We start from the raw sequence: 24,816 nt of genomic DNA on the forward strand, positions 1-24,816 counted from the left end.
CCAGGCTCCCCCAGTTTTTATTCTTTATCCAGTGCCCAAACTTTTTATCATACTTTTGCTGGATGGAGATATTACTTTGATTTAATTATAAACACATCCTCTGAAATGAAATTTTTTTATTGAAAGAGTATAATCTAAAAGAAGATGCTAAGTATAAAAGTATCAAATCATTTTCCTTGAGGAAAAGACATCTCCATTCAATGACGAGAGTTTAACTTTCAGGCACTGGAAAATGAGAAACATGCTAAATCTAGTTTGAGATCATTTTGGTGACATGCTGTATTAGCTAGAAACACAGTAAGCTGCAATAACAAAAAACCTGACTACAGTAGCTTAAATAAAAAGGGATTTCTTTTTCTTACCTAAGAAGAGGTCTGGAGAAGTGTGGGTGCTAATATTACTTCAGTGACCAAAAATATCAGGCCCTACATTTCTGATTCCCTTATCCTTGCCTTGGACCCTGAGGTCAGCTGCCACAGCTCCAGACGTCACATCTGCATTCAAGGCAGGAAATAAGTAGAAGGATTGTTCCGGCCCAGCTACCTCCGTTACTTTTTAATCAAGAAAATGAAAACATTCCTAAAACCATGGACTTAGCATTAAATTAAGAGGCTACCCCTAGGCCACATGGTCATTTATAGATGCAGGTAAGTCTGGGGAAAAAAAGCTCCAGTGGAAGGGGGTAAAGTACTTTGTGCAGGGAGTTGGGAATGGCTTTGGGAGAAGCAAACAGCAAAGTCAGCCCCACAAGGCAATGTGAACTGAAGGAAAATGAGCCAACTTTAACCCTAAATTGGGATAACTCTTTTGCTGCTTATCTTTTCTTTTCCTAGGTCTTAACTTCTTTATCTTAAAACTGGAAGTTTCACTATTATTCACTAATAATATTCACTTCTCTTTGAGAAATAGAAGATGCTAGTAAAAATACAGTGATGGCTGCATAAGCTACTTGGGGATACAACTGAAAGCCCCTTGTTTCTAGGACTTTGAGCAAGGCATTTCAGCTCTCCTACGCATCAATGTTCTCTGCAAATCATATGGGTCCAATTATATAATTCCAAAAGTCTTTTCTGCTTTCTCAATTTGTTATTGATGATTTATGGGAATAATCCATTGATGAAATAAATGTCTAGAAACATTGGATTTAGAAAATCATTGAAATTAAGAATTAGAGGTGGTATAATCATTATAGAGAGGAGTTAAACATTGCTATACCCTATGAGTAAGTATAACTTCTCAGTGCAAACACCAGAGTAATGCTTGCATTTGTACATTGCTAAATATGTACAAGAATGTTCGCAGAGATACCATTCATACAGCAAGAAACCAGAAATGACACAAAATCCCAAAAAGTAGGGAATAAATAAATACATTGTAGTATAGTCACACAACAGACTATTTCACAGTAGTTAAAACGAAAGAAGTACAGCTAGTTGGAACACCGTGGATGGCTTTAAAAATATATTGAAAAGGAAAACAGAACTCCCAAAAGATTATATACAAATGCAGATACCCTTTTTATAAAGTTAAGACAACTAAAACCAAGCAACACATTTATTAGGAATATTTAAAAGAATATAACTGTGTGTTTCAAATGGCAATAAAATTATTATTATAGGAATCAAGGTAGTAACTACATTAGGAGGGAAGAGTTCATTGGACAAGACAGTTTCACACAGAGTTTCGCACAATGTTAGTTACTGTGAATGTTCTGACCATCACAGTGAATAGTAGATTCATTCTTTATATATATTATAGACTTTTAAATAAATAGGTAGGCAAGTAAATAAATACCTGCATACAAAAGTTCAATGGATTAATGAAAGAGTATATCAAGGACCAAGAATTATGACTAATCCCATTCTGTTTATGTATATTTCAAGCAAAAAAAAATTTTTTTAAGTCCATATCACCTATGGAAGGTCTTTAAGAAAACGACCTTGTTGAGCTGATGTTCTTCTTTCCTCAGATAAAACAAATGATGCAAAACTTCATTCACCAAAAAAAGAATTTCTTGGCTATTTAGGATGTCTTCTATTAGAGCACCTAGTCATTTAACTAGTGCTAATAAAACAACGAGGGAAACTGGAAATATATAACACCCTGTCCTGAACTCCAGTCCCTCTTGGGATAAGCACACTCTATTCCCTTTGACCATCAGTCCCCATCCCTGTGCTCCTTCTCTGGGGTAAGGTCAGGACAATAAAATGTGAGGGTCCATCCACAGCAGCTTCCTGAGAAGAAAGGAGATTGTTGAGATGACTGGATATTTACTATTTGAAAGCATGTCCTCTACTAAGTGCAATGAGAGACCATCAAGATATGTTTTAAACCACTCATAAACCCAGAACCTAGTGGGGAACATAGTAGATGAAGACAGGCAAAGAATAAGGTATTGAAATATACTGATGCATATGCCCAAACCAAAGCAATTCATTTGTTCAATATTACACACACACACACACACACACACACAAACACAATGCCATTTGCTGTTACAGGCATGGGGGACATATGTCAATAAACAAGGTAAGCAAAATCTTTGCTTTTGTGGAACTTACATTCTACTAGAGAAGACCAAAAATATTTAAGTAAACAAATATATAAACCAGATAATTTAAGAGCAAGAGTGAAATATAGGAAATAAAATCATGTATTACTATAGAGATTGAGAAGAAAAACATGGCTTTATTGTACAAGTGACTTCAGTCCTCTAACTTTTTTAGGCCTTCAATCCATGGAAGCTTTGAGATTGCATTAGTACTCATTAGAACATAATCAGCCCCTTATGCTTATAAATTTGACTTGTATCAACCAAATTCAAGTGTCATTAGGCATACACATGCGAAACTACTGAAACCTACCAAGATATGTGGAGAGCATATGCGTCTTCACCAGTCAACCACTCTGCAATCAGGCTTCTTTTTAACCCTTCCCCAACCTCTTCCTTGAAAACCTTCCAAATAATAGGAGATCCACCCCTTCCCTAATGGCCAGCAGCTCCTGAAGAAGAGTACATTTCTTTTAGCAGGCTCCATGCTTCTGACATATCTGAGGGTTATATTCTAAGGGAATTTAATTATACCTAATTTACATAGGCACAGATATGGAAAAGCAGGTTATATATTCAAATATATATGTATATATAGATGTTTGTATGTATGTATGTATGTATATGTACCTCCATCCCATCTTGGGATCCCATATTCAGATGAAGTTTCATACCTAACTAACATCTTGGGACACCCATTCATAGTTGACTTTGAACTAATGACCATGCAGAAAACTTCTAGACTCTAACAAAGATGTGACATCAGCCAAGGCATCGATTACGTCGTAGTGAGAAGTTTATCCCTTCCTGTGTATACATTTGTGATTGTTTTCAACTTGTAAACCTGATCCAGAGTTGCTATCAGAAAATTGACCACTTCTGTACTCAAACATGACATCTACCTTGGACGTCCAACATAACTTGCCATCCCCAGCAGAAAACACTGACTTTGGAACAAATTTCTTGAGCTTTCAGTTCAACACCTCTGGCTTACTAGGTAACAGGAGCAAGAGAATTTTCAAGGAAATCTATGATATGACTATATGACCATTGCATTAATCCATTTCAAGACCAGAAAGATGTCAAGCAATGACCCACATAACCAGAAGCATGTGTATTATTTTAACATTTCATCAAATGCCTGGCAGTTTTGGCAACACTGGTGAGCTGCTGCTTGTAAAGACTATTGAACCCCTTGTTTATCTGCCTCAGTTGTAAATGTTTACGCCATAAAAAAACAGTAAAACTAAGGAGAAAATCAAAACAAACAAAACAAAGTTAAAGCCATGCTCGTATGCTAATAGACTCATGACCTGTCTGACCATTTTTGAGAAAAGTCATATTCACAAACATGACCCACCTCATTTCTAAATCACTATAGTTCAACCACACTCTGTCCAGAACCATGATCCCACATTTATCCCTTTTTCTAAAATGGTTCCCAGAACAAGCATTAGCCCCATGATACATCCAATAGAACAGGCTCTCTCATACGGAATAGGGAATTGAAGGCATTCTCAGACTCTCGTAAAATCTAGACGGGGAGAAGAGTATTACAAAGGGCTGGGATTATTCGGTTAGGGGTGCTTCCAGGTTTTAAATCTTTTGTGGTGGGGAAAAAAATTCTCTTATTTCAAAAGCAAGATGTCAACATTATTTTTAGCTGTCAATCACATTTTGTGCAAGGAACTCAGTTTTAGATATCGATCACTTTTTGTGCAAGGAATTCAAAATTCATCTTTCTCTTTCACTATAATAAAAGTAAATATACACAAAGTGTTCCAACCAAACTAATTTCAGAGCTATTTAATTAACCTTCAAAATAAGGTTTTGCCAAACAAAGAGATGATCCATGTTATAGCCAAACAAAGGGAAAGTCAGACAAACAAAGAGATGATCTATGTTATAAAATATTTGTAATAGTCCACTAATATAAGTGATATGTGAAATGTGGATATATGAATTGTTTGCCTTTCCGGGTAACTCACTGGAAATGGTACAAACTTTGATAGTCAAAGGACTTCTTCCAGGGACATTCATCTGTAATTCATTCATCTCTAAAAAGCAAAAGGCTTTTTATTTTATATGGACAACTACCTACTCGGTATATATATCCTGAGAACAAAGCCAAAATGGACTGAATTGACTACATTTTCCTCCTTTCATCTGAGCGTTTGGTCTCATATAAATATTTGAGTACAAGGTCTTCTCAGAGTTTTTTTTTTTTAACTTTAATAAAGAAGAATTTATTTCTTCATTTCTAACCATAGCTAATGAAATGCGGCTCTGGGCAATACATCACCAGGAAGGGAGAGGTTATACAACTTTCTGAGAATTCACTGAACTACAGAGTCATGTTGATTACCTATAACCATGACTTTCTACTTGGATTGCCTTCTTTTATTTCCTTTGTTCAACTCACATTTCTCAAAATGCCCAACAAAATGTCTTCGGCACCTCCCCGCTTCTTTGTGTAGTATTGAGAATGTAATTTTGAGACTGAAGAACAATTGACGACTTAATTGTGTTCCACCTTATGCCATGCATCCACATTTACATCATTGTGGCCCAGGGGCAGTATTTTTCTGTGGAGAGCCACCGCGTTGTTGAGAAGAAACAACCACTCTGCTGATAAATCAATATCTGGCTTCTAATAAGTTTGGGAGTGTCATTCTCACCTCTCGTTCCTGGAATGCCAAGTGCTCATAATTTCAGCTTTGGACTAAAGAAAGTGTAATTATGGTTACAGTAATGGAAGCAAAAGGATCTTTTTTAATCCATTCTTCTGCTATATGGAGATCCTGTCAAAAGTTTTTTCAAGGTTGGATATCCCAGTTTTCCTCAAAAAAATTAAATATATCCTAGTGAAGCTCCCAAGACTTGGGGGAGTTGAATACTCCCTTAATGGAAAGTCATTATTGATTTCAAGTTGGTTGGAATCATGGCTACCGCAGGAAGATTGGATTCACCCCTTCTTGCTACATTCTGTCCTTGGGACCAACGGAATTCACTTCCACTGCCGGTAGTATCTTGTAGCCCATAGCACTGATCTCATGGAAGTCATCTTCTTCCTCTGCTCCATTTATTCCATATTTTCGCCCAATCTCATCAGTTCTCTGTCTCCCTCACTCTCTTCCTTTCCCTTTCTGTAATATGTCTTCAAGAATTTGCCTCTAGTTTTATGGCTCAAATTATTACATCTATAGGTGGTACTCGAGTTAAATATTTCCATCCTGACCCCTCCAAGATATTCTATATCTTCATTTCACTAACCTGCTGGACAACTTCACCTGATTTCCATCAAGCCCCTCGATGCCAACAGATCCAAAATGGAATACATCTTTGCCCCCTAATTCAGGATCTCCTCCAGGCTGCCCCCTTCATCCCAACTACCAGGTATCAAGCCTGGCCTTCATCTTTTACCCTTCTCTCTCTCTTCCTTCCCACAACCAGCTGCCAGCTTCTGTTGATCCTACCCATGTGATCTGCCTCTTTCACTCTTTTTTTTTTTTTTTTTTTTTGCCTTTCCAGAGCCCGATGTCAATTCCTCATTACCTGGATCTGTGGTATGGGACTGGCATCCTAACCTGTCTGGATGGTACCTCCCAGCTCTCTGACCCACAATCCATCTTATATACTACTGCCAGACCGCTTCCCTTACCCTGATCGTCATAAACCTGCTTCCAACTGCTAGAGAATTAAGTCCACACACGACAGTTCAGAATCTACAACTTTATCCAGCGCTACAGGTCAATCCTCACTTCCTTCCTTTCTTCCTTATACTCTACGCTCTGATAAAACCCATAGCTGCTTGGCGACTGTCCCAGATGGGATTCCCTGGGAAGCAGACTCTGGGGCAGAGTAGGGACAAGCTGTCCACCAAGGAGGGAAGGGAATAGGACTGGGCAGAGGGAGATGAACTTCCTCGTGGGCCCCAAAGAGGAGGAGCTCTTGGAGCTGGCCTGGCCCTGAGAGTTGTCCTGAGTCAAGGTGGAGCCTTGATAACCCCACATTGATCCACCACTGGATGTGGGCCGCTTCAACAAGGGCAGTTTTCTTCAGTAGAGGCAAACCTCAAAAGGATGCACAGCTGATGCCCACCTTCTGGCACTACTCTCAGCAGAGGAATAAATCCTTTATGCTCCCTTTATTCCTCACGTGGATCTCCTTCCTTCACTTCTGTAGCATTTTCCTCTTCTGATCCTCCATAGTTTAGCTGCATTTCCTTTACCTAGTGTGACACTTTCATCGTAAATGGTCATTCTTCCCCTATTTCTCAGCTCCTTTATTAAACCGTAATATCCTACAGGGCAACATCTGGGCATCATATTTCCTGACCCACCATAACTAGCCAAAGTGCCTTTATTAGAAGATTTTCATATTACTCATTGACTCAATGAAGTTCTTCTTCATACAGGATTGCACATAGCATTTCTGTAACCTTTCAGTCATCAGTTTTATAATGGAAAACTGCTTCACTCATCAGAGGTAACAGAAAAATCCTATCTCTTCTCTCACTTAACGTCCTGCAGATACTTCACGCTGGTTTACGTATTCCCTCCCTCTTAAGTGAAATGCCATAGGGCTGATTTTCAGGCTTTTCCTTCAGTCCTACTAGCCTCTCTCTCTCTCTCTCTCTCTAGTTGTACAAAAGGTTAACATTTACATTTAGAAATGGAAGATTCTACCATACAGATTCTCTGAACTCGGACACTCCCTGTCTCCCAGCGATGGCAGTGAGTAGTGGTTCCAACAGTACCCCTTGTTGAACCAGCCCCCAGGGGTAAGCAGCAAGTGATTCTCTCCAAGGATCTACCACTAACATCCACCTGCTCATTTTCCTGTGTTATATATGCTATATTCCATGTTCTCCTGGGTTCCGAAAAAGACCCAGAATTCGACTGCCCGTGTCCTGAGTCTGCCTTGTCACTTATAGAACCCTCTTCGACATTGAGGTTTTTTTGTGTTTTTTTTTTAACTGTAAAATGGGGATAAAGAGGGACAATAAAGCAATGTGGTTAGACCATGGACTCTGGAGCTTATAATACCTGCGGTTTCATTCCAGTTCCACCACTACCTGGAGCCGCCATCTTTGTGCATCCCCAGAAAGCAGTGGAAGGACCACGAAAGACTTCATGGAGAAGGCAACATTTGAAGTGACACTTGGGGAGGCACTGAAATTTGACCGGGGCTGTAAGAGAAGTCTTCCCAGCAGAAGAAACAGGCTGAGCTAAGGCCAAGAGATTAGAAAGTACTTCCTTGCCCTAATGATCTGATAGTCTCATGCTTTTTTGGAGCCAGTAGAACACAGAACATAGTACACAGGACACACACGTATGAGCACACACACACACGTACACGAGAGGGGGACTGAAACACATCCTCAAAGAGACCCACTTGCTGCCTACTTTTGTGGGCTGCTTCCGTAGTGGTGAGAGAAAACAAATGAAAGATTCAAGAAAGTAACAAAATAGTGATGGGAGGGGGGTTACATCTTGTTGACTCAATTATAGTTGTTTTGATTTTCTTTGAATTGTGTTTGTTTTCCGATTTTTCTGCAATAGACATGTAGCTTTTCGTAATTAATCAGAAACAACGCAAGTTGTTCCTTCCTGCTGAATGTTTCAGCATCTCTTTGCTCAAAAATCTTTTCCCTATTTCCCTGGATCCAGAAAATTACATAGGACCTCTGGATTAGCTGATTCATGCCTACATCCAATTGATTTTGAGAGTCAAAGACAGAAAGAAAGGCTGTCTTAAGAATCTAGTCGAGTACTTAAGCTTGCCAGGTCACAGGCACTCATAATCAACCCCAGACCCTCTCTAACAGGTGGCAGACATGGCTTAGGATCCAGGAGTCACTAAGCGCCTTAATGAGCATTGAGACAAGGTCTCATTGAGCACTGAGGAATGAGCCCTGAGAAAAAGCCCATTTGCCAATGCAGGATTGGTTCATTGCTTACAAATGAACACATCTGAATAAGCTTGGCACACAAACCACCACCAAAAGGATGTACCTTCAGGCGGGCTGCTTTCAATGGCTGTGCCGCCATCCACACAAAACAACGGTAAGTCAGCATTGTAAGTGGGAACTCATGTGAACACCTGCATGATCCTTCAGTCAGAAACCTACAACCCCGCCTGGGAGCAAGGCCATGTCTGTGTACTCACTGGGGCTGTCCGAAGATTTCAGGGGGCCATGTGTGAAAATGTCTTACTGATGTACGTTGAAGTTACATACTAGGGGCCAACAGGCTCAATCCTACACAAAGACAGGTTCTGGCTACATCACCTTGACCCACACAGTGCTTTTAAAATATGAATTGGCTGCACCATTTAAAAAATAGAAACAAACCTGGATTTCTGGCTCCTGTGAAAAAAATAAACGGAAGGGCCAAGGAAAGAACCAATTTTCCGTGTGGTGACAATTGACTGGAGCTGAGTAAAGACAGGGTAAGTGCTCTCTAGCCCAGCTCAGTTTCCCCAGCCCTCTGGTCTCCTATACTGCACTGTTCTGCTCATTGTGATAATTTGCCACCCTTGCTTGATAGCCATTTCACCTACATAGGAAAAGCTACTGCCTAGAGTCCATTCGCGATCTCTCTGGGAGTTACAATCGCCCCATAATGCTATGTCTGTTGCTGCAGGCCAGAGGCATCTCTGATGTCATTTACAATCCAAGTTACCTTTTTTGTGTCTTCACCACGAGACCTGGGCCTGAAGAAGCATGGAGCTCTCCTGCAAGCTCATTTACCCCCTGAAGACTGGAAGCTATTTAAAGCTCCAAAGAGAGCTGAAGAACCCTTGATATACTCCTGATCATTCAGGACAAAGATTTTTGTTTCATTTTGTTTTATTTTGCTTTGCTTTGTTTTGCCTTGTTTTTGTAGGACCAATAGATTTACTCAGCTAATTTGGCTTTCAATGATCATCACAGTCGGATAAATGTTCTCATAAGGGCGGACTCTGTGGGGTCACAAGTGCAGTCTTTGCAGCCACACCAAGGCAAGTGTGTGCGGACGCAATCAGCTGGCAGAGGAGCATCAGCAGATCCCAGCAGGACAACTATTTTCAGGTAATGAGGGATCATGGCATTTGCTTTCTCTCCAGAAGTCACGTACGTGGCCAAGAACTTGTTTCAGTCAAGGAGCCAGACCTGCTGACAGGTTTCAGAAAAGCTCAAGGAATGGTGACCTTCTCCCCGAGGCATAACAGAGAGATAAACACCAACGTTAGTGGACTGGGAGTGCAAATGCACTTGGAAAATAATTCTGACCCTTCATTAATTGGAGGACTTCCTAATGATGCTTTAAAAGCATTTGTGGTTTTTATTCACCCCCTCGCTCCTGACTGAAATTAGTCAGGGATCTTTATGTGAAGAAAATATCGAAAGTCGACAACGATATATCGTCGACATTAGTAACTGATGGCCCCAAACAATTAAGACTGAGCCATGATGAGCACATCAGTGGGAAAATAGTTTAAAACTACAAGGTTCTGGGGCACCTGGGTGGCTCAGTCGGTTGAGCATTTGACTTCGGCTCAGGTCATGATCTCACGGTTCATGAGTTCGAGCCCCGTATCAGGCTCACTTCTGTCAGCGTGGAGCCCACTTTGGATCCTCCCTCCCTCTCTTCTCTGCCCCTACCTCGCTCATGCTTTCTCTCTCAAAAATGAATAAAACATTTTTTTTTAAATAAAATGTTCTGATGGAGAATCTTGTAACAATCATCTCGCTGTAAGCTAAAAGAATTCAGATATCTGAAAGTTAGACTCAACATTACAGGTTGTTCTTCTTCAAGATATTGATGAGTGAATTTGCATCAAACCAAATGAGCCCTGGTTAACATAACAATAAGTGATCATGGCACTAGGTCCAATGACACAGCTTTTTTCTCAAATGCCACCTCCTCTGTGAAGCCATTTTTGATCTCAAGGGCAGAGATAGAGTCTCTCTCCTCTCTTCTGAAGTGCCTAAGTAACTTATGTCTGCTAGGGCACTTATCACCTTGTTTTTACATGTGGCATCTGAGAGTGAGAGCTCATCACTGTGACCTTGAGACCTGGCACAATACTGTAGGATCTTTACAGATCAAGTGTTTGTGAAAGGTAGGAAGAAAAGAAGGAAGGAGGGAGGGAGGGGAGAAGACTGGAAGGAAATACAGACGCTTAGCGTTTCTTTAACCAAAGGTCTGAGCAGCTCTTCCTCTTGGTCTCGGCACATCGCTTCCCATATCGTGAGTGTGTTTCCTACTTAATTAGACTAGTGATCTCTCGTCATCTCTCAAGACAGTTCAAAACTCACTTCTTTCGGGAAGCCTTCCTGCATCCCTCTCCCGCCTGCCCCTCATCAGTTCTCCTTTCTCCCGTTCCTGAGTTTGTCACATTTATCATGTCTCTCTCTGCTGAACTGTGAGCAAGCTTAGACCAAGAATTTCCTTTTGTTCCTTCAATTTCTACAAGGAGTTCCGAGCCTAGAGGCTTAGTAAATACTTGTTGAATGAATGAATGAATGAATGAATAGAAGGCCCTAACTCTTGCACATTAACGTAAAAGGTGCCCACTTTAAATTTCAAAAGCTATTTAAGAATTCCATTGTGAGCATATGGATTATCTACTTAATTATTCACATCAAAATTTTAACTCTAGGGCTGCTGTTCTGCGTCTAGGGAGTTTCTGGTTTCAGGCCACCTTTCTTAGTCAGTTACCAAGGGAGCATGGGGTAGAACTCATTTCAATGTCAACTTCAAAAACAGAATGACTAAAAGGAAAACGTATAAAAAAAATCAGATAATTCTTTTACGTTTATTTACTTATTTTGAGAAAGAGAGAGAGAGAGACAGAAACATGATCAGGGGAAGGGCAGAGAGAGAGAGAGAGAGAGAGAGACTCCCAAGCAGGCTCCACACTGTCAGTGCAGAGCCTGATGTGGGGCTCAAAATCACGAACCGTGAGATCATGACCTGAGCCAAGATCAAGTGTCAGACGCTTAACCAACTGGGCCACACCGGTGCCCCTATTCATGTTATTTTAAAGGGCTCCTATTTTATTACATAAAATGACATAGAAACCAACGAATTATGGTGAATGGATATAAAATTTCCATGAGATTATTTAGCTTAGGTAGAAGAGGCTCTTTGAAGGGGATCCTGAGTAAGATGGCTGTGAGGATAAGCCAATGATAGCTAGAAAAATAAACCAGGTTGAGGTTATGCAAGGGAGGCAGAAGTTTAAGTCATATTATTAAGCTTGAATTTTATCTGATAGGAGATGAAGAGACCCTACAAACTCATCAGAGGAACGATGTGTTCAGATCAGCTTCTTTCCATGTCAAGGTGATAGATGTAAGTAACATACCTGTGGCTGCTGAGGCCAACCCAAGGGATGGCAGTGAGGCTGGATGGAGGAGATACACTGAAAGATATTTATAAAGAAGGAATTGGTCAGGGCGCCTGGGTGGCTCAGTCGGTTGAGCGTCTGACTTCAGCTCAGGTCACGATCTCGCGGTCTGTGAGTTCGAGCCCCGCATCGGGCTCTGGGCTGACCACTCAGAGCCTGGAGCCTGTTTCAGATTCTGTGTCTCCCTCTCTCTCTGACCCTCCCCCATTCATGCTCTGTCTCTCTCTCTTTCTCAAAAATAAATAAACGTTAAAAAAATTAAAAAAAAAAAAGGAATTGGTCATCAATTCCATGTGACGTGTGAGGAAATACTTTCTTCGAATGTTTTCGATAAAACGATTTCTATAATCAAATACTTCTATTTTCTTTATAGCTTGATTGTAAATTTGGGATCATGCCAAAAGTATTACTAGCCATCTCCTTTTAGACTCAGAAGAGAGACACTAAAGAAAACTAAATGATAATGTGATCCTAAGGTGGGTTTTTTTTTTTTTTGCCCCTGATTTATAAGAGGCAGAGCATTTCCAATAAAACCAATGAAACTGAATTCTAATCAGGGATGTATTTATCATTAATCAGAGATTTTATTTTGTTCCATTGACTGCTTAAATTTTCAGTGAGCCTTTGACTGAGAAACCCGTGCTAAAACTCTTGATATCAGGCACACGGCCATTTAATCAACAATACAAGATAACACAAAAGGGTTTAAGAAAAATAATGACAGTATAAAGCTACAACATTCTATGTTAACAAAAATTTTAATACACACTTGTCTAAAAGATGCATACAGTGACTACTGAATCTCCATTCATAGGCAGCCAACAAGATTATGAATGAATTTATTAACTTCCAACAAAACTTCAGGTTGTACACTTAAAAAATTACAAACCATTTAAAAACGAAAATTAACAACGGAAGCAACAATGACTCTAAAATCTGATGGGATGACTTTAAAGAAAGGTTCAAGTATTGTTTGTAAAGTTCTTCAGACACTATAGTCTTTGAAAAGTTTGTGCATTTCCCATCTTTGCATAGTGAAAACAAAAACGGAAACAAAAAACACGCATACCACTTGGTAAAACTCCACAGCTCCACGTGATTCGTGTTTCATAACATGCACCTATGGGTACTGCTCATTTATCTAATAGGAGTAGCACTAATTCAGTGGGCTCATGCAGTATCCCAGTGAGCAATGAAGTTAGCGCACACCTCCTCATCCAGGTGTCGTTGATTAACGCAGCAAAGAATAGCAGGTGGAATGGGAACTTGCCATCACTTAACACTAACTCTTGTTGGGTAACATTACGACGGTGATAACGCTTGTGCTTTGAGCTCAAATTAATAAAAAAGGACTATTCTCACCACAAAAAAAAAATCAGCAAACGAATGGCATGTGCAAGAGAAAAGACAGCAAAGAGTCTGAAACGACATAACCGAATGCCACCAAAAACGATTATAATCCATTGTTTACGATTGGGATGGTTGCATTCTCTTTCATATTCATACACACATGGCTTAAAGCTTGTGTATTTTACATATACACACAGATAATTTAACATTGGAACATAGGTTTGGTTACCTATGAAACTGCCAGTGTGACAAAAAGTTACACTGACATTTGCCATTATGTACATAATATTTGGGGACCACTGTGGTCTGATTTAAAACGTAACATCGCACACTTACAATGTTGTTTGTGAAATGCTCAAAAGTTAGTAGTAGAGATTCAACCTGTTTTGTAACCACCATGGTTTTGTTTCCGTTAAGCCACCATGGCGCCTCTGGAAGAGCAGTGAAATGTGCATGGTGTGCTTGGTAGCAGCTTGGAATCCACTAGTGGGTGGGATGCAGCGACAGACAGACAGAAACAATGCAGCGACAGGAAGAGATGCCAAGTAATCTGAGTTTCCTCTGGGCTGAAAGAGCCATCGCCACTAGGTGGAGGGATACAGCCTGTGTCTTATGAAGCCGAGATAAGGCTGATAAATCTTGTAGATAGCCCTGTTATTACAATATAAACAGATAGCTAGTTCTAGAGAAAGACCGCAGACCCGGGTAGCACCTAGTACTCAGAAAGCAGTAACAGGATTCAGATGTTAGGCTGTGATCTACTGTAGCATACAGAAATTAAGGTTTCTGCTCTATGATTGTGAGACTTCCACAATTAAATCTATCTGGGGAAAAAAAAACAACAACACTGTTTCAAGCAGTAGATATTTAGGACAAGAGTCCTAAAGCCTCTCCAAAGTCAAAGCAAAAGTTGTGAGACTGGTGTCATGAATCTTGCTGAAAAGGGACTTAAAGCTAAATCTAGCAACTCACTGGGTTGTCACGAAGTAAACACTACAACTGCGTGTCCTGTTCCTGAAAAGGGGACGTTAGGGAAGAGCGGGCTCTTTGGGGGCCGTCAGGAAAGCTCGTCTCTAGATGGATGCTGACTGAAGGAATCACGTACAAGTTTTTATATTCAAAACAAAGTCAGGACCAAATTTCTTTATTGATGTATATACTTAACACTTGAACGGAAGCTGTCTCGATCATAAATGGAAGAAGTCAGTGCAAATGAAGGAAACTCGAAAGGACTTGGGAACCCAGATTACATCCACACGTCTGCCTGGAGGCAAAAGAACACCATGAGCTTGTGAATAGTAGAATCCCATCATAATCCAGAACATTCCACAGACCAGGAACACACCATGGGCCCAACAAGATTTGCTGAAAACACAACACACAGACTTAAAGCCTATGATAGCAGTGCTCCCAAGAAGGTAATTGCTGCTTCTGTGTCCGTTCCCAGTTTCACAGTGGGGTTCTACCATATATATTTCGAGGCAGGAAAATGAAGCATGAATGAGATACTGACAGTAATAGATACGAATAAAATGGAAAGCTTAATTTTTCCCCCAAGTTTTTAACGCTTAAAAATTGTTATTTAATTTAAGGCTTTAAGTTTATCCTTCTTTCACATTAAAGACAGGGAAAGAAAATTGTCAAAACAAAAAACAAAAATCATGAGCTTGGCACTTCTGTGATTAATTTGAGAGGGCGTCTACTTTCTTACATTATGTACATACGTTTATAACAACATCAAAAAGTTTTAGACTTGTCAGTACATATATTTGCATTTACATAATTTGTGTATTTTTAATAAGGGTTATTTAGTTGTTTGTGTCCCCCCACCCTTTTGCTTATGTTTAGTTTCAAGCACTTCATTTCACTCAAAGCATTTCATTTGTAAATTCTACCTGTCTTGCGCCCAAACTCCCTTCGTCTGTGGCTATGTCTGTCTTTGTTAAACAAGCCCCCAAATCACTGAACAACGTGTTGGTCTTGTGACGAGAGGAGAGAGAAAACAGAGAAAAGAACCCAAAAGATGGGGAGCAAACAATAAACTCAAATCTACAGAGAACCTTTACAAGAAAAATATTTCAGTACAGACAAGTGAAAATGATGTGTCAAAATCTCTTATTTCCATATTTACACTTATAAAAGGACTATACAGTAGCATCATTGTTCAAGTCCCAGCTCCTATTGGCAAAGGATGCTCGGTCCAGGAGAACAGACAACGGGGAAGTAAATCAACAAGAGCAGGGGTCCGGAGTCCTTCGTGGCCTGGTCTAGGCTAGGGATGGAGGGCCAGACAGCCTCCACGTGTCTGCCTTTCATCTTCACCTTAGGAATTCAGTTGCAGGTTTGGCTGTGGGTTGGCTTGCTAGCTGCTTGTTGTATATATGCCATGCAGATTTGACCCTTTCGGAAATGAGATCTTTATGCCACCGGAGTGTGTCATCGGTAGGAAAGGGAAAAAAAAATCATGCCAACTCATTTAGAAGATATTAAGTGCCGGCAGGCTGAGGAAAGAAAAAAATCATTTGCTATTTCTTTAACGGTTCTTTTATTGCACTTCATTTTTTGTTATTGTTCCTTCTTCCTTTAGTTAGAAAAAAAAAAAGCTTCTGTGAAATAGTTCTTTTTTATAACATTGTCTTTTATCCCCTTTTACTGGCCGGCGGTGAGAGGGGTTCTTTGAAATTATTTCTCAAAAGGACAGTTTCTTTTTACCCCCGTCCCTGTCCCCCAGCTTCGGTTCTGTGGTCATTACCACCCAGCGTTCTTGTTTACAGACTTAACAGTTCCGGAAAGGGTGCTGTGAGTTTGTCACGCCCAGAACCCAACAGTGCGAGGCACCGCTCACCCAGTGCCGCAGAGTCAGATGGGGCCTTGCTGAGTGGGATCGAACCTCCTCTTCTTGACATTTCTTCCAGAGACGCAGGCGGAGAGAGAAAAATCCACAATATTAATCAGATCATGGCGAGAGGAGGGTGATGATAATGACAACCACGCTAGTTCCAGAGCAAAGTAATCAACTCACACGGAGGCAGATTTCCCAAAATAACTTGAAACACAGAACAGCTCACACTTTCGAATGTCTTTACATCTCCACTAGAGTATATCCATTTGTAAAGACCAAAAGCGGCTTCGAGTTGTTCATTTTAAATCACTGGAAGCCTCCGCAGCCCAATTTGTCTCTTATTTCAGAAGTAAATGATCTGACTAATTTTAACTAGATGAACATTACAGAGAGGGCTCTTCCTACATTGTAGGGAGCTCTTAGGGGAACTACGCACAACTCCGAAGGGCTTCGAGCTGCTTCCTTCCAGGACTTGAGAGTTCTGTGTCAGCGGATCGGCCTTTGCCAAGACGGCAAGGAGCCTTGTTCTATCTTGCTGCCTTGGGTGTGTGAGCTCTTACCCCACCGTGGAACAAGCATTTTTCATATCTACAGAGTTGAAAACCAGAGTGCACAGTAAGACGGTACACTCAAAGGAGAATGGACACGGGCTTGGGTTAGTTAAGCGAATGTAGCAGTTAAGCTCGGTGGAAATAAGCAAGTTAAAATGCCTTGCTCTCAGTGTCCAGTCTCCTAAAAAGTGGTTCCTGTTGTTTAAAAAGAGAAGAGAAAAGAACCAGCAAGACACTACAAGGCAACAACAAAAGTTGGTTGCAACCTCCCCATGGTCTGGCTTCATGTGGGGCATCAAGCAAGGGGGCTCATGCATTTAGTGTGCGCGCTGGGCAGGTGCAATGCTGTTGCCACCGCGGCGTCATGCAAAACTGGAGAGCGAGGGGTCCCCGAGCCCCCTCTCGCCCCTGCCCACTTGGGGCCGGCTGAACACCCTTCCAGCCCTCCGTGCCGAAAAATGACAGTGTGTTCCTCCTCCCCCGCACGTCATTCAAAATTAAAACAATACCAAAGCTCAAAATATGTATAAAGGCATCCTGCAAAGTGCTCATTTCTCCCAGATGGCCACTTTGACGCTTCTCTTTTGAAATAGCAAAAATAAAAAAATCTTGAAAGAAAACCTCCCTTTTCTTTTAAAAGTTTTCATTAAAATGTCTTCATTAATGGCCTAAGCCTGTGGTTTGTTGGCCTAGCAGGTAATCCATTGCTGCAAACCCTATTTGCAACAGTGCTACTTCCTTTCTTCCCTATTCCCCACCACCTCCAAGAACCTTCTCTTGTGTCAGTATTTTCTAAAGCAGCCATTGCTGCTGCTTTGAGACCAAACGGGACGTCCCCCTTAATGCATCTGGCACTGAGCTCATTCGCTTCAGAGCACAGGATCTGCGCCTACTACCCACACACTCACAGCTCTTAAAGGTAGATGTGTGAAGATCAACTCTACCCATGAGTCAGGTGGGGAAAAACAAAGATTGCTTGACCTTGCCAAATGACCCTGAAAGACCAGGGGTTCCGGCCAATTTAGCTCTGTATTGCTGGAATTGAAGAGAAACGTGAAACTAACATCCCCTCAATTAAAACGAATGTAGAGGAAAGATCAAGGGAGCTAGTGCTGCGCATGCAAATGACTACATTGCTCACATCTAAATTCCCTTATTCAAATTCAGGGAATGGCAGATAAGTAGCCATGTCCAAGGTCTTAAATGCAATCCAGTTCGTTTTTAAGTGGAGATACGAAATTCCATTTCAGCCTGGCATACCGTCAACCCCCAGTGCCCAAAAGATCGTGCTCCTTTGAAGTCAGCGTTTGAAACTTAGATTATATTATTTTAAAGAAAATATATTCTACAGGATGAATGGTTTCCCAGGTCAGACCAAGAAGCCAAATCATCCTGTAGAACCATTATTTCTATGGGAAAATGGACTCTGAATACCAACAGGGCACTATATCTCCTCCACAGATCCCCCAGCAGGAGGAAGGCAGGGCCCCGTGATGACGGCAGAGAGGGACCCTCCTGTGGCAGGCTGACCGTGAGCGCTCCTCATGTATAAATTGCAAAGCTGCCATGGTGAGTTGTGAGAACTCACCATGTATTGAGAACTGCCTGTCCTGAATTTTCTATATGAAAAAAGTCTTTTTGCTCATTTGTAATATGAGAGCACAGCTATCATGGGTGGATGTTTGCTGTCTTCCTTCCACAGCTGTTTCATCTGAATTCCTTCTGCTCACTAGGACTGGAAAAGCAACGAATGTTCTCATCATAACCCGTACGGTATTTCTGGATCGTTATAAAATGTGAGCATAATCCATAAACCTTGCACCGACCCAGCTTTCACCAATCTTTCCGACATGTGAAAAGCCTACACTTTTGTCTACAATATACATTATACACATATATATTTATACAAAATTAGAACAGTGCTCTTCAGGTAACAATACCCTGAAGGTTTGTGAAGGCTTTAGTTCTTTCAGGGCTATATATTTACCCAGTGCTATCGCCTTCTTCTCTTTCCACAATGGGTCATCACCACTCACCGAGAACCCTCCCCTCAACCCCTCCTAGGCCACCTTTGACTGAGCTCACTTCCCCAGGGGGCTGAGGCAGGAAGCTGACCTGGTTCTTCCGGGCCAGCCTGCTAGGTCTCAGTGAGAAAGTGCCTAACCCAAGAGTTGCAGGAATTAAGGGAATTAGGCTCCTTATTCCCCACTGGGATATGGTAGTGGAATTCAGAGAAGCCGCAGTCTCGTTATCCTCATGGAAAGACTAGCTAAAATTGATTCCATTTCCTAATTCTATAAAAATCAAAATAAAAAGGCATTTACCCTTTTGAGAAACTATAATTGGCAATATTAAATTCCTCTCAAATTTCATCCAACTTGACATTCAAACAATTCAACTTTCCTCGTGATAAACCCAGATGTGATCCTTTACATGTCAGTTACATGATTACCTTCCTTTAACCTTTTCTTTAGTATGTCCTACGAAATGGGACACAGGCCAAACAGAAGTGCTTGAAATCAGCCCACATCAGGCTCCGTAAGAACTTGTAACCCAAGTAACTATTCATAGAGAGGAAATCACAATTGATTGTTATACAGACTTATTGAAGTAACTAACACTTTTAAGGTCAAGAGCAGCTCTGCCAGGCCAGTATGACCACTACTGCCACTGAATCGTACCCAGGGAGCAAGCAGTGGGGTGGTGGGGCGTGGTAACCGGGCTCTACAGTCTGAGGCATGGCAAGATGGTTGCAAGAGCTCAGTACTAATCCTCAAATCAAATCCTCAAATCACGTCACTGTTACCTTCAAGTTGTTTTCCTACTATCACCTAGAATTTCTCTTCCTGACCACCATCGCCTAGAGTGATCACATACTTCATATGCAAGGTAAACGACTGTATTGCTCACATCTAAATTTCTGTATTCGAATTTAGGGGATGTCAAATAAAAAGCCACGTCCAGGGTGGTAAGAGCAATTCTGGTCATTTTTAAATGTAAACAGGAAATCCTCTTTTCATAGATTTGTTATCTTTCCTAAGATTTAGAGAAGAGGGTACTAAAATGATTCTTCATCTACTTGATTTTTCTAATGTCAAGTAAAAGCAACAGCCCTAATAATCTAATCCAGCAGCATTACTATTCAAAACTGAACAGTGGCTGCGAGTTTTCATTAGTCAACCAGGACCAAGGTTGGCAGTACTCTGCGGCACAGTCCATAGCTTTATTCTGCATGTGTAGGTGATGGAGAAGAAAAGGAACATGGGGGTGGGAGGGATGTAAATAAATGCAGATATGGGGGTAAAGTGGGACAAACTGGTGTGCCAAAAACCTATCTTCATCTTTCACAGGATTTCTTACAGACAATTTCTAACACCCCATAGACTGGGAATCCATAAACTAAGTCACCCTTAGTATCCTCATACTTCTGGAGGATGCAGATTAACCGAAGTTGCTAAGGTATACCTACCACAATACCCCATATATCAGAATACATTAAATAAAATAACCTACCAGATAAGGCATTTTTTGTTCTTCTCAGGAGTTCTACAGCTTTGCTTATGGAAGTCTTGTTTGCATTAAGCAAAGCTTGCAGACTCTTATTATTCTGCTAAAAAGACGTCATCTAAGCTTATATTATTTTTTATCACAATTATCTTAACAAAATTTCATTATCACGTATTCACACAAAGGTGCACACATTCACACATGCATGCACACTCACATATACTCATGCTTTTTACCACCTATTTCAGAGGAAATATGGTTTAGGACAAAAGCTATAAAGAAGGGCAGAGAATGTCAGGGATCAGAGCAGAGCTATTTTCTCATTTGTATTTGAACAGGTCATGTGCGGTATGACACTTCTTCCACGCTGAAATTACTCACAGTGTTATGCCTCAAGAAATGTGACTTTGGGAAAAAGCAACACTTCCCCTGAGCAATTACCATGTTGTCCTTTAATCTAAAAGTTCATGTAGCCTCAAATTCTCAGGCTACTTTGCCACTTGCTTTGCTTTTCTCTTCTAGTAAAATGTAATTCAGGAAGGATTTCCAATAAAAGTATTCAGAGCAATCTCCTTTACAAACTATTTTCAACGTCTGATTCTAAATGACCCTCTTTTGTATTTACATTGAACTCAACAGGAAACTCAAATAACTCGGTTCATTCAGCAAATAACTTCTAGACTAATAATCTCCAAAACTGCCCAAGTGGTGGGAAAACCTAAACTGTATCATTTGGCACCCAAAGCTTTCTCTTGCAAAGTAGAAGTAGTTCTTTAATGTTTAATATAAACCACATGGCTGCTCTTAAAATCTAAAGCAAATTCAGATCCTCATATAGTGGCCAACAATCATCATGAAGAACAGTGGTGTCTCCAGGTTTAAACTACTAACATTCAAGCATTCTTCTGTCTTCAGTTTTTCCTGTGTTTTAGGGCATAAAGATACTTCATATGATTGTGTGTGTGCCTTCCTGCAACGCTTTCCTTTAAAGTAATTCTTAGGCTCATAGGGCACGGTAAGGGGCGTTGGCTTAGCGCATCAGTGCGCATGTCTGCACAGCGGTCCCCTCTCGGCCCTTGGGAGAGGCTGTTTCTCACCTCACTAAGTGTCCCTCTCCCCTTCCTCTTCTCTGTTCCTCCGATGAGTAGACATCTCTCTCAGATATAAGTCATCTGTACAGGGCCTAATCCACTTATATACACAGTGATAAAGGCTTTTCCATTTTCCCCCAAAGAAACATGCAATTCAAGCTGTGCGCTAGGCCAGGCCACTGTTTTGAGGTCCTGCTACAGAATAGTGCTCTTGTCTCCAAAGGCTGAGATAGTAAATTTGGCATTGCATGTGGCTGGACGTCAGAGATGCATAGGACTATTTTCCAGTCCTTTGAAACCAAGGCTTCCTGATGCCAAAAGGCAGAAGCTTGGGCACGAGCCAAATTTATTTTTCTTAAAGCATATTTATTGAAAATGTCAAGGAAGTATTTTAAAATAATAACAGATCATGGGACTACTATCATGTGCAATGACTTTTTTACAGTAATATGGCACGAAGAAAAATTGTTGCTTGAATTAGGCCGGCCTAAACAAAACAAAACAAACAAACATATATATAATATATATAACATATATATAATATATAATATATAATATATAATATATAATATATAATATATATATATGTTTCAGGAGAGTGCCATATATTAGGGACCATGAGTGACTCATTATCTGGGCAATGTCTTGTTAATAGCACAATGAGAAATTCAAATGTGAGTTGTCCATTTTGTGTGTGTTTTTGAAAACACGATGATGCCAAAACTACTATTTCATCAAACAAGTTCAAGTTTACAAATATCTCTGTAGAAACGAAGTACCATTTGATAACAACTTTCCAAGTTCAAGCTACTCAAAAACTTGTAGGCTTACTCATTAAATCTAATATGGTAACAAAATTATCAGAAAATGTTGAATTTATTTAGATCATCATGTAGTTTGTTTTTCTTCCATAATCAGTTTCTAATAACATTTTACCTGGTTTCAATATTTTGAATTCAGGATTCAAAATATTAAATAGAATCAAGTTCATAATTAATGCAATTATTCAGAGAATTCAAGTAAAAAGCTTCCTCTATTGAGTAACCAGATGGAGGCAAAGTGGGTTTTGAATTTAGGTAATGGTCTTATTTTCCACTTAAATTTGTTTCTGTAGATCTGGTTGGGACTTAATTTATCAGACGGAATATTTGGCATAGGAAGTCTTATCTACAAATCATAATAATCAAGCCACCACAGCCCGAAGAAAAGATATACAAAGCAATTACCCAATGAACCTGAACTATGGAAACATCAAAACTTGATAAACTAGGTTTACAAATTTTGGTCATAATGAAGGTTTATTTGTGAATATCTGCCATGTCTATTTAAACAAACGTAGTTCAGTGATCAATGCACAATCCAATGACTAAATGACTAAAAGTCACTATGGAAACAGGCCAGTTAATTTGCAGTTAATTAGAAAATATTTAAGTATCACAGAGCCACAGATTTCAAATTCCAATGTGAAACCAATGCAGATGGTTAGGGAATTAATAATTTTTTTAATCTGATTTTTATAAAATCACAAAGCTTTTCAAATCACAAAGCTATACATAATGTGTTACGTGTGAAAAATATCAAACAAAGAGTTACTTAGGTTGTGAAAAATTCAAAACATCAATGGAATATAAATGAGTTTTAAACACACAAAGGATTTATATCCCCTTATTTCCAACTGCAAAGTGTCCTGATTATCGTGTATAAAAAACGTTATCTCAGAATGCTTGCTCCTAAAAGCTGGAATGGCTTCTACTGAAGAACCTCTACTTTGTTCTCCTCAAACTTGTGCATGTGAATTCCTTCTACATTTCAAGTTTTCCCACTAGCCTGAAGATGACGTTTGAGGTTTCCACGTTTCTTCTTTTCTAGCCCATTTCTGAATAAAAATATTCGTTTTTAACAGTTTACTGCTAAAACTTGAAATCTTGTAGCAGGAACTCAAAACCTGGTTATGTAAGCAGAAAAGAGAAATGCCAGAGCCACCGAGGAGAAGACATGCGGCGTTGCTTACTTAAATCCCCATCCTGTGCCCCCAAGGACAATAGCTGCTACCAGGATGGCACCAGCGATGGAGCCTATTATGAGATTGGTGGCACTAGGACCTGTGACAAAGGATCATGGGAAGAAAGTCATATGAGCCACCTACTGTCGTCACCACAAGGGAAAGGCAGTTACGCGGTTTTTCGGAAGTAAATACCCTGCATAAAAAATTGCTAAACGCTTAAATCGCCTTGATTGACTTAGTGTAATCGCACTTCTGATGCGAGGGAGAGCTACTGCTTGGACACGAATGCCTCTGAATCTAAAGCTTCTGCACCGCTGACAGTTAAGTTCCGTTCAATTCACCTTCCACAGAATTTGAAGCAAATGTGCCCCAACTGCCAGCGTCACCAGTCTTTCTTCTCCTCCTCTTTCCCAGTATCATGAATCAAGCAAGCAAAAGAGCACATAAAGAACATGGATGCATTAGAATTAGCTCAATCTTACTGGCAAATCATGGCAGGAAAAGAAGGGAAAATATTCTAATAAAGTGCTCTTTCAAGCAGCACCCAAAGTTGTCGGAATGCTATGGTTTGTTTTTTTAGCCCCCACTTGGAAACAATTTCGAAGTCAGAAGGAGGTGAGGCCTGGGTGACTTAGTTGGTCAAGTGTCTGACTTCCGCTCAGGTCCTGACCTCGCGGTTCACTAGGTCGCCGTTCCTGAGTTCGAGCCCCGTGTGGGACTCTGTGCTGACAGCTCAGCCTGGAGCCTGCTTCAGATTCTGTCTTCCTCCCTCTCTGCCCCTCCCCCAAAGTCTCTGACTTTGTCTCTCTTTCAAAAATAAATAAACATTAAAAAATAAAATGTCAGAAGGAGGTTACTAATAAAGATCTGACTTGAAAGCCTTGTGCTCAGAGAGGCATTTCTTCACTGTAAGGATCCATACAGTGTTTAAACAACAACTTGCGATTCCAAAGGCAAGATAGGGAGGAAGCGTAAAACTCATCCGGGTAATTCTGTAGAAATGGAAAAAAGATTCTGCCGGCTCAACTGAGACTATCTTTCAAGTTCCCATTTGAAATTCGAGGCCTGGAGATAGAGTTTAAAAAGGGAGTAGAAAGGACAGCAAGAAAGAAAATACAAAGTGGGGTTTCCATCAACTGAGTAAGAAAGACTTAACGCATATGACAGCACATCCTTTCCACTCACGGGGGGAAACGCCTTAGCTCACGATTTTTAAATGTAAGCAACGTTACCTAGCACAGGAATTATTCTGCACCTCACATCCTTCCGGATGCTAACAGGTAGAGTGCCCCCAACAACAAAATACTTCCGATCGTAACTGAATATCCCGTTTCAGAAGTCATAAGGCCAATTTTGCTATTTCCCCTGAAATCCTTGACTTTGTGTATATGTTCATTTCTGCATAAAAAAAAAAAATTCTCTTTTCTGCTCACATCAGTGCCCTCAACTGTGCACACAAACAGATGCCACTTTTAGCAGCACTAAAATCGTGTGTGTTGTATGTTTTTACTCAGAGACCA

General features: G+C 40.5%; 1 protein-coding gene across 4 annotated transcripts in view; it reads right to left on the reverse strand.

Annotated features, from left to right (window-relative positions):
- Nucleotides 1-24,816, reverse strand: part of ADAM23 (ADAM metallopeptidase domain 23) — a 200,124-nt gene that overhangs the window by 14,489 nt on the left and 160,819 nt on the right. Inside the window, exons 25-26 of one of the 4 annotated variants that reach the window (XM_058707538.1) lie at nt 23,303-23,393; nt 12,690-16,208 (exon numbers count right to left, since the gene is read on the reverse strand). The exons of 2 other annotated variants lie outside the window; for them this stretch is intronic. In XM_058707538.1, the coding sequence (XP_058563521.1) occupies nt 16,160-16,208; nt 23,303-23,393 (140 nt within the window). In that variant the 3' untranslated portion in view covers nt 12,690-16,159. Of the gene's footprint in view, nt 1-12,689; nt 16,209-23,302; nt 23,394-24,816 lie in introns of those variants that run through there. One more of the 4 variants, XM_058707542.1, reaches the window with a different exon arrangement.

The sequence above is a fragment of the Neofelis nebulosa genome, chromosome 2 (genome assembly GCF_028018385.1).
Source record: "Neofelis nebulosa isolate mNeoNeb1 chromosome 2, mNeoNeb1.pri, whole genome shotgun sequence".
Taxonomy (NCBI): Eukaryota; Metazoa; Chordata; class Mammalia; order Carnivora; family Felidae; genus Neofelis; species Neofelis nebulosa.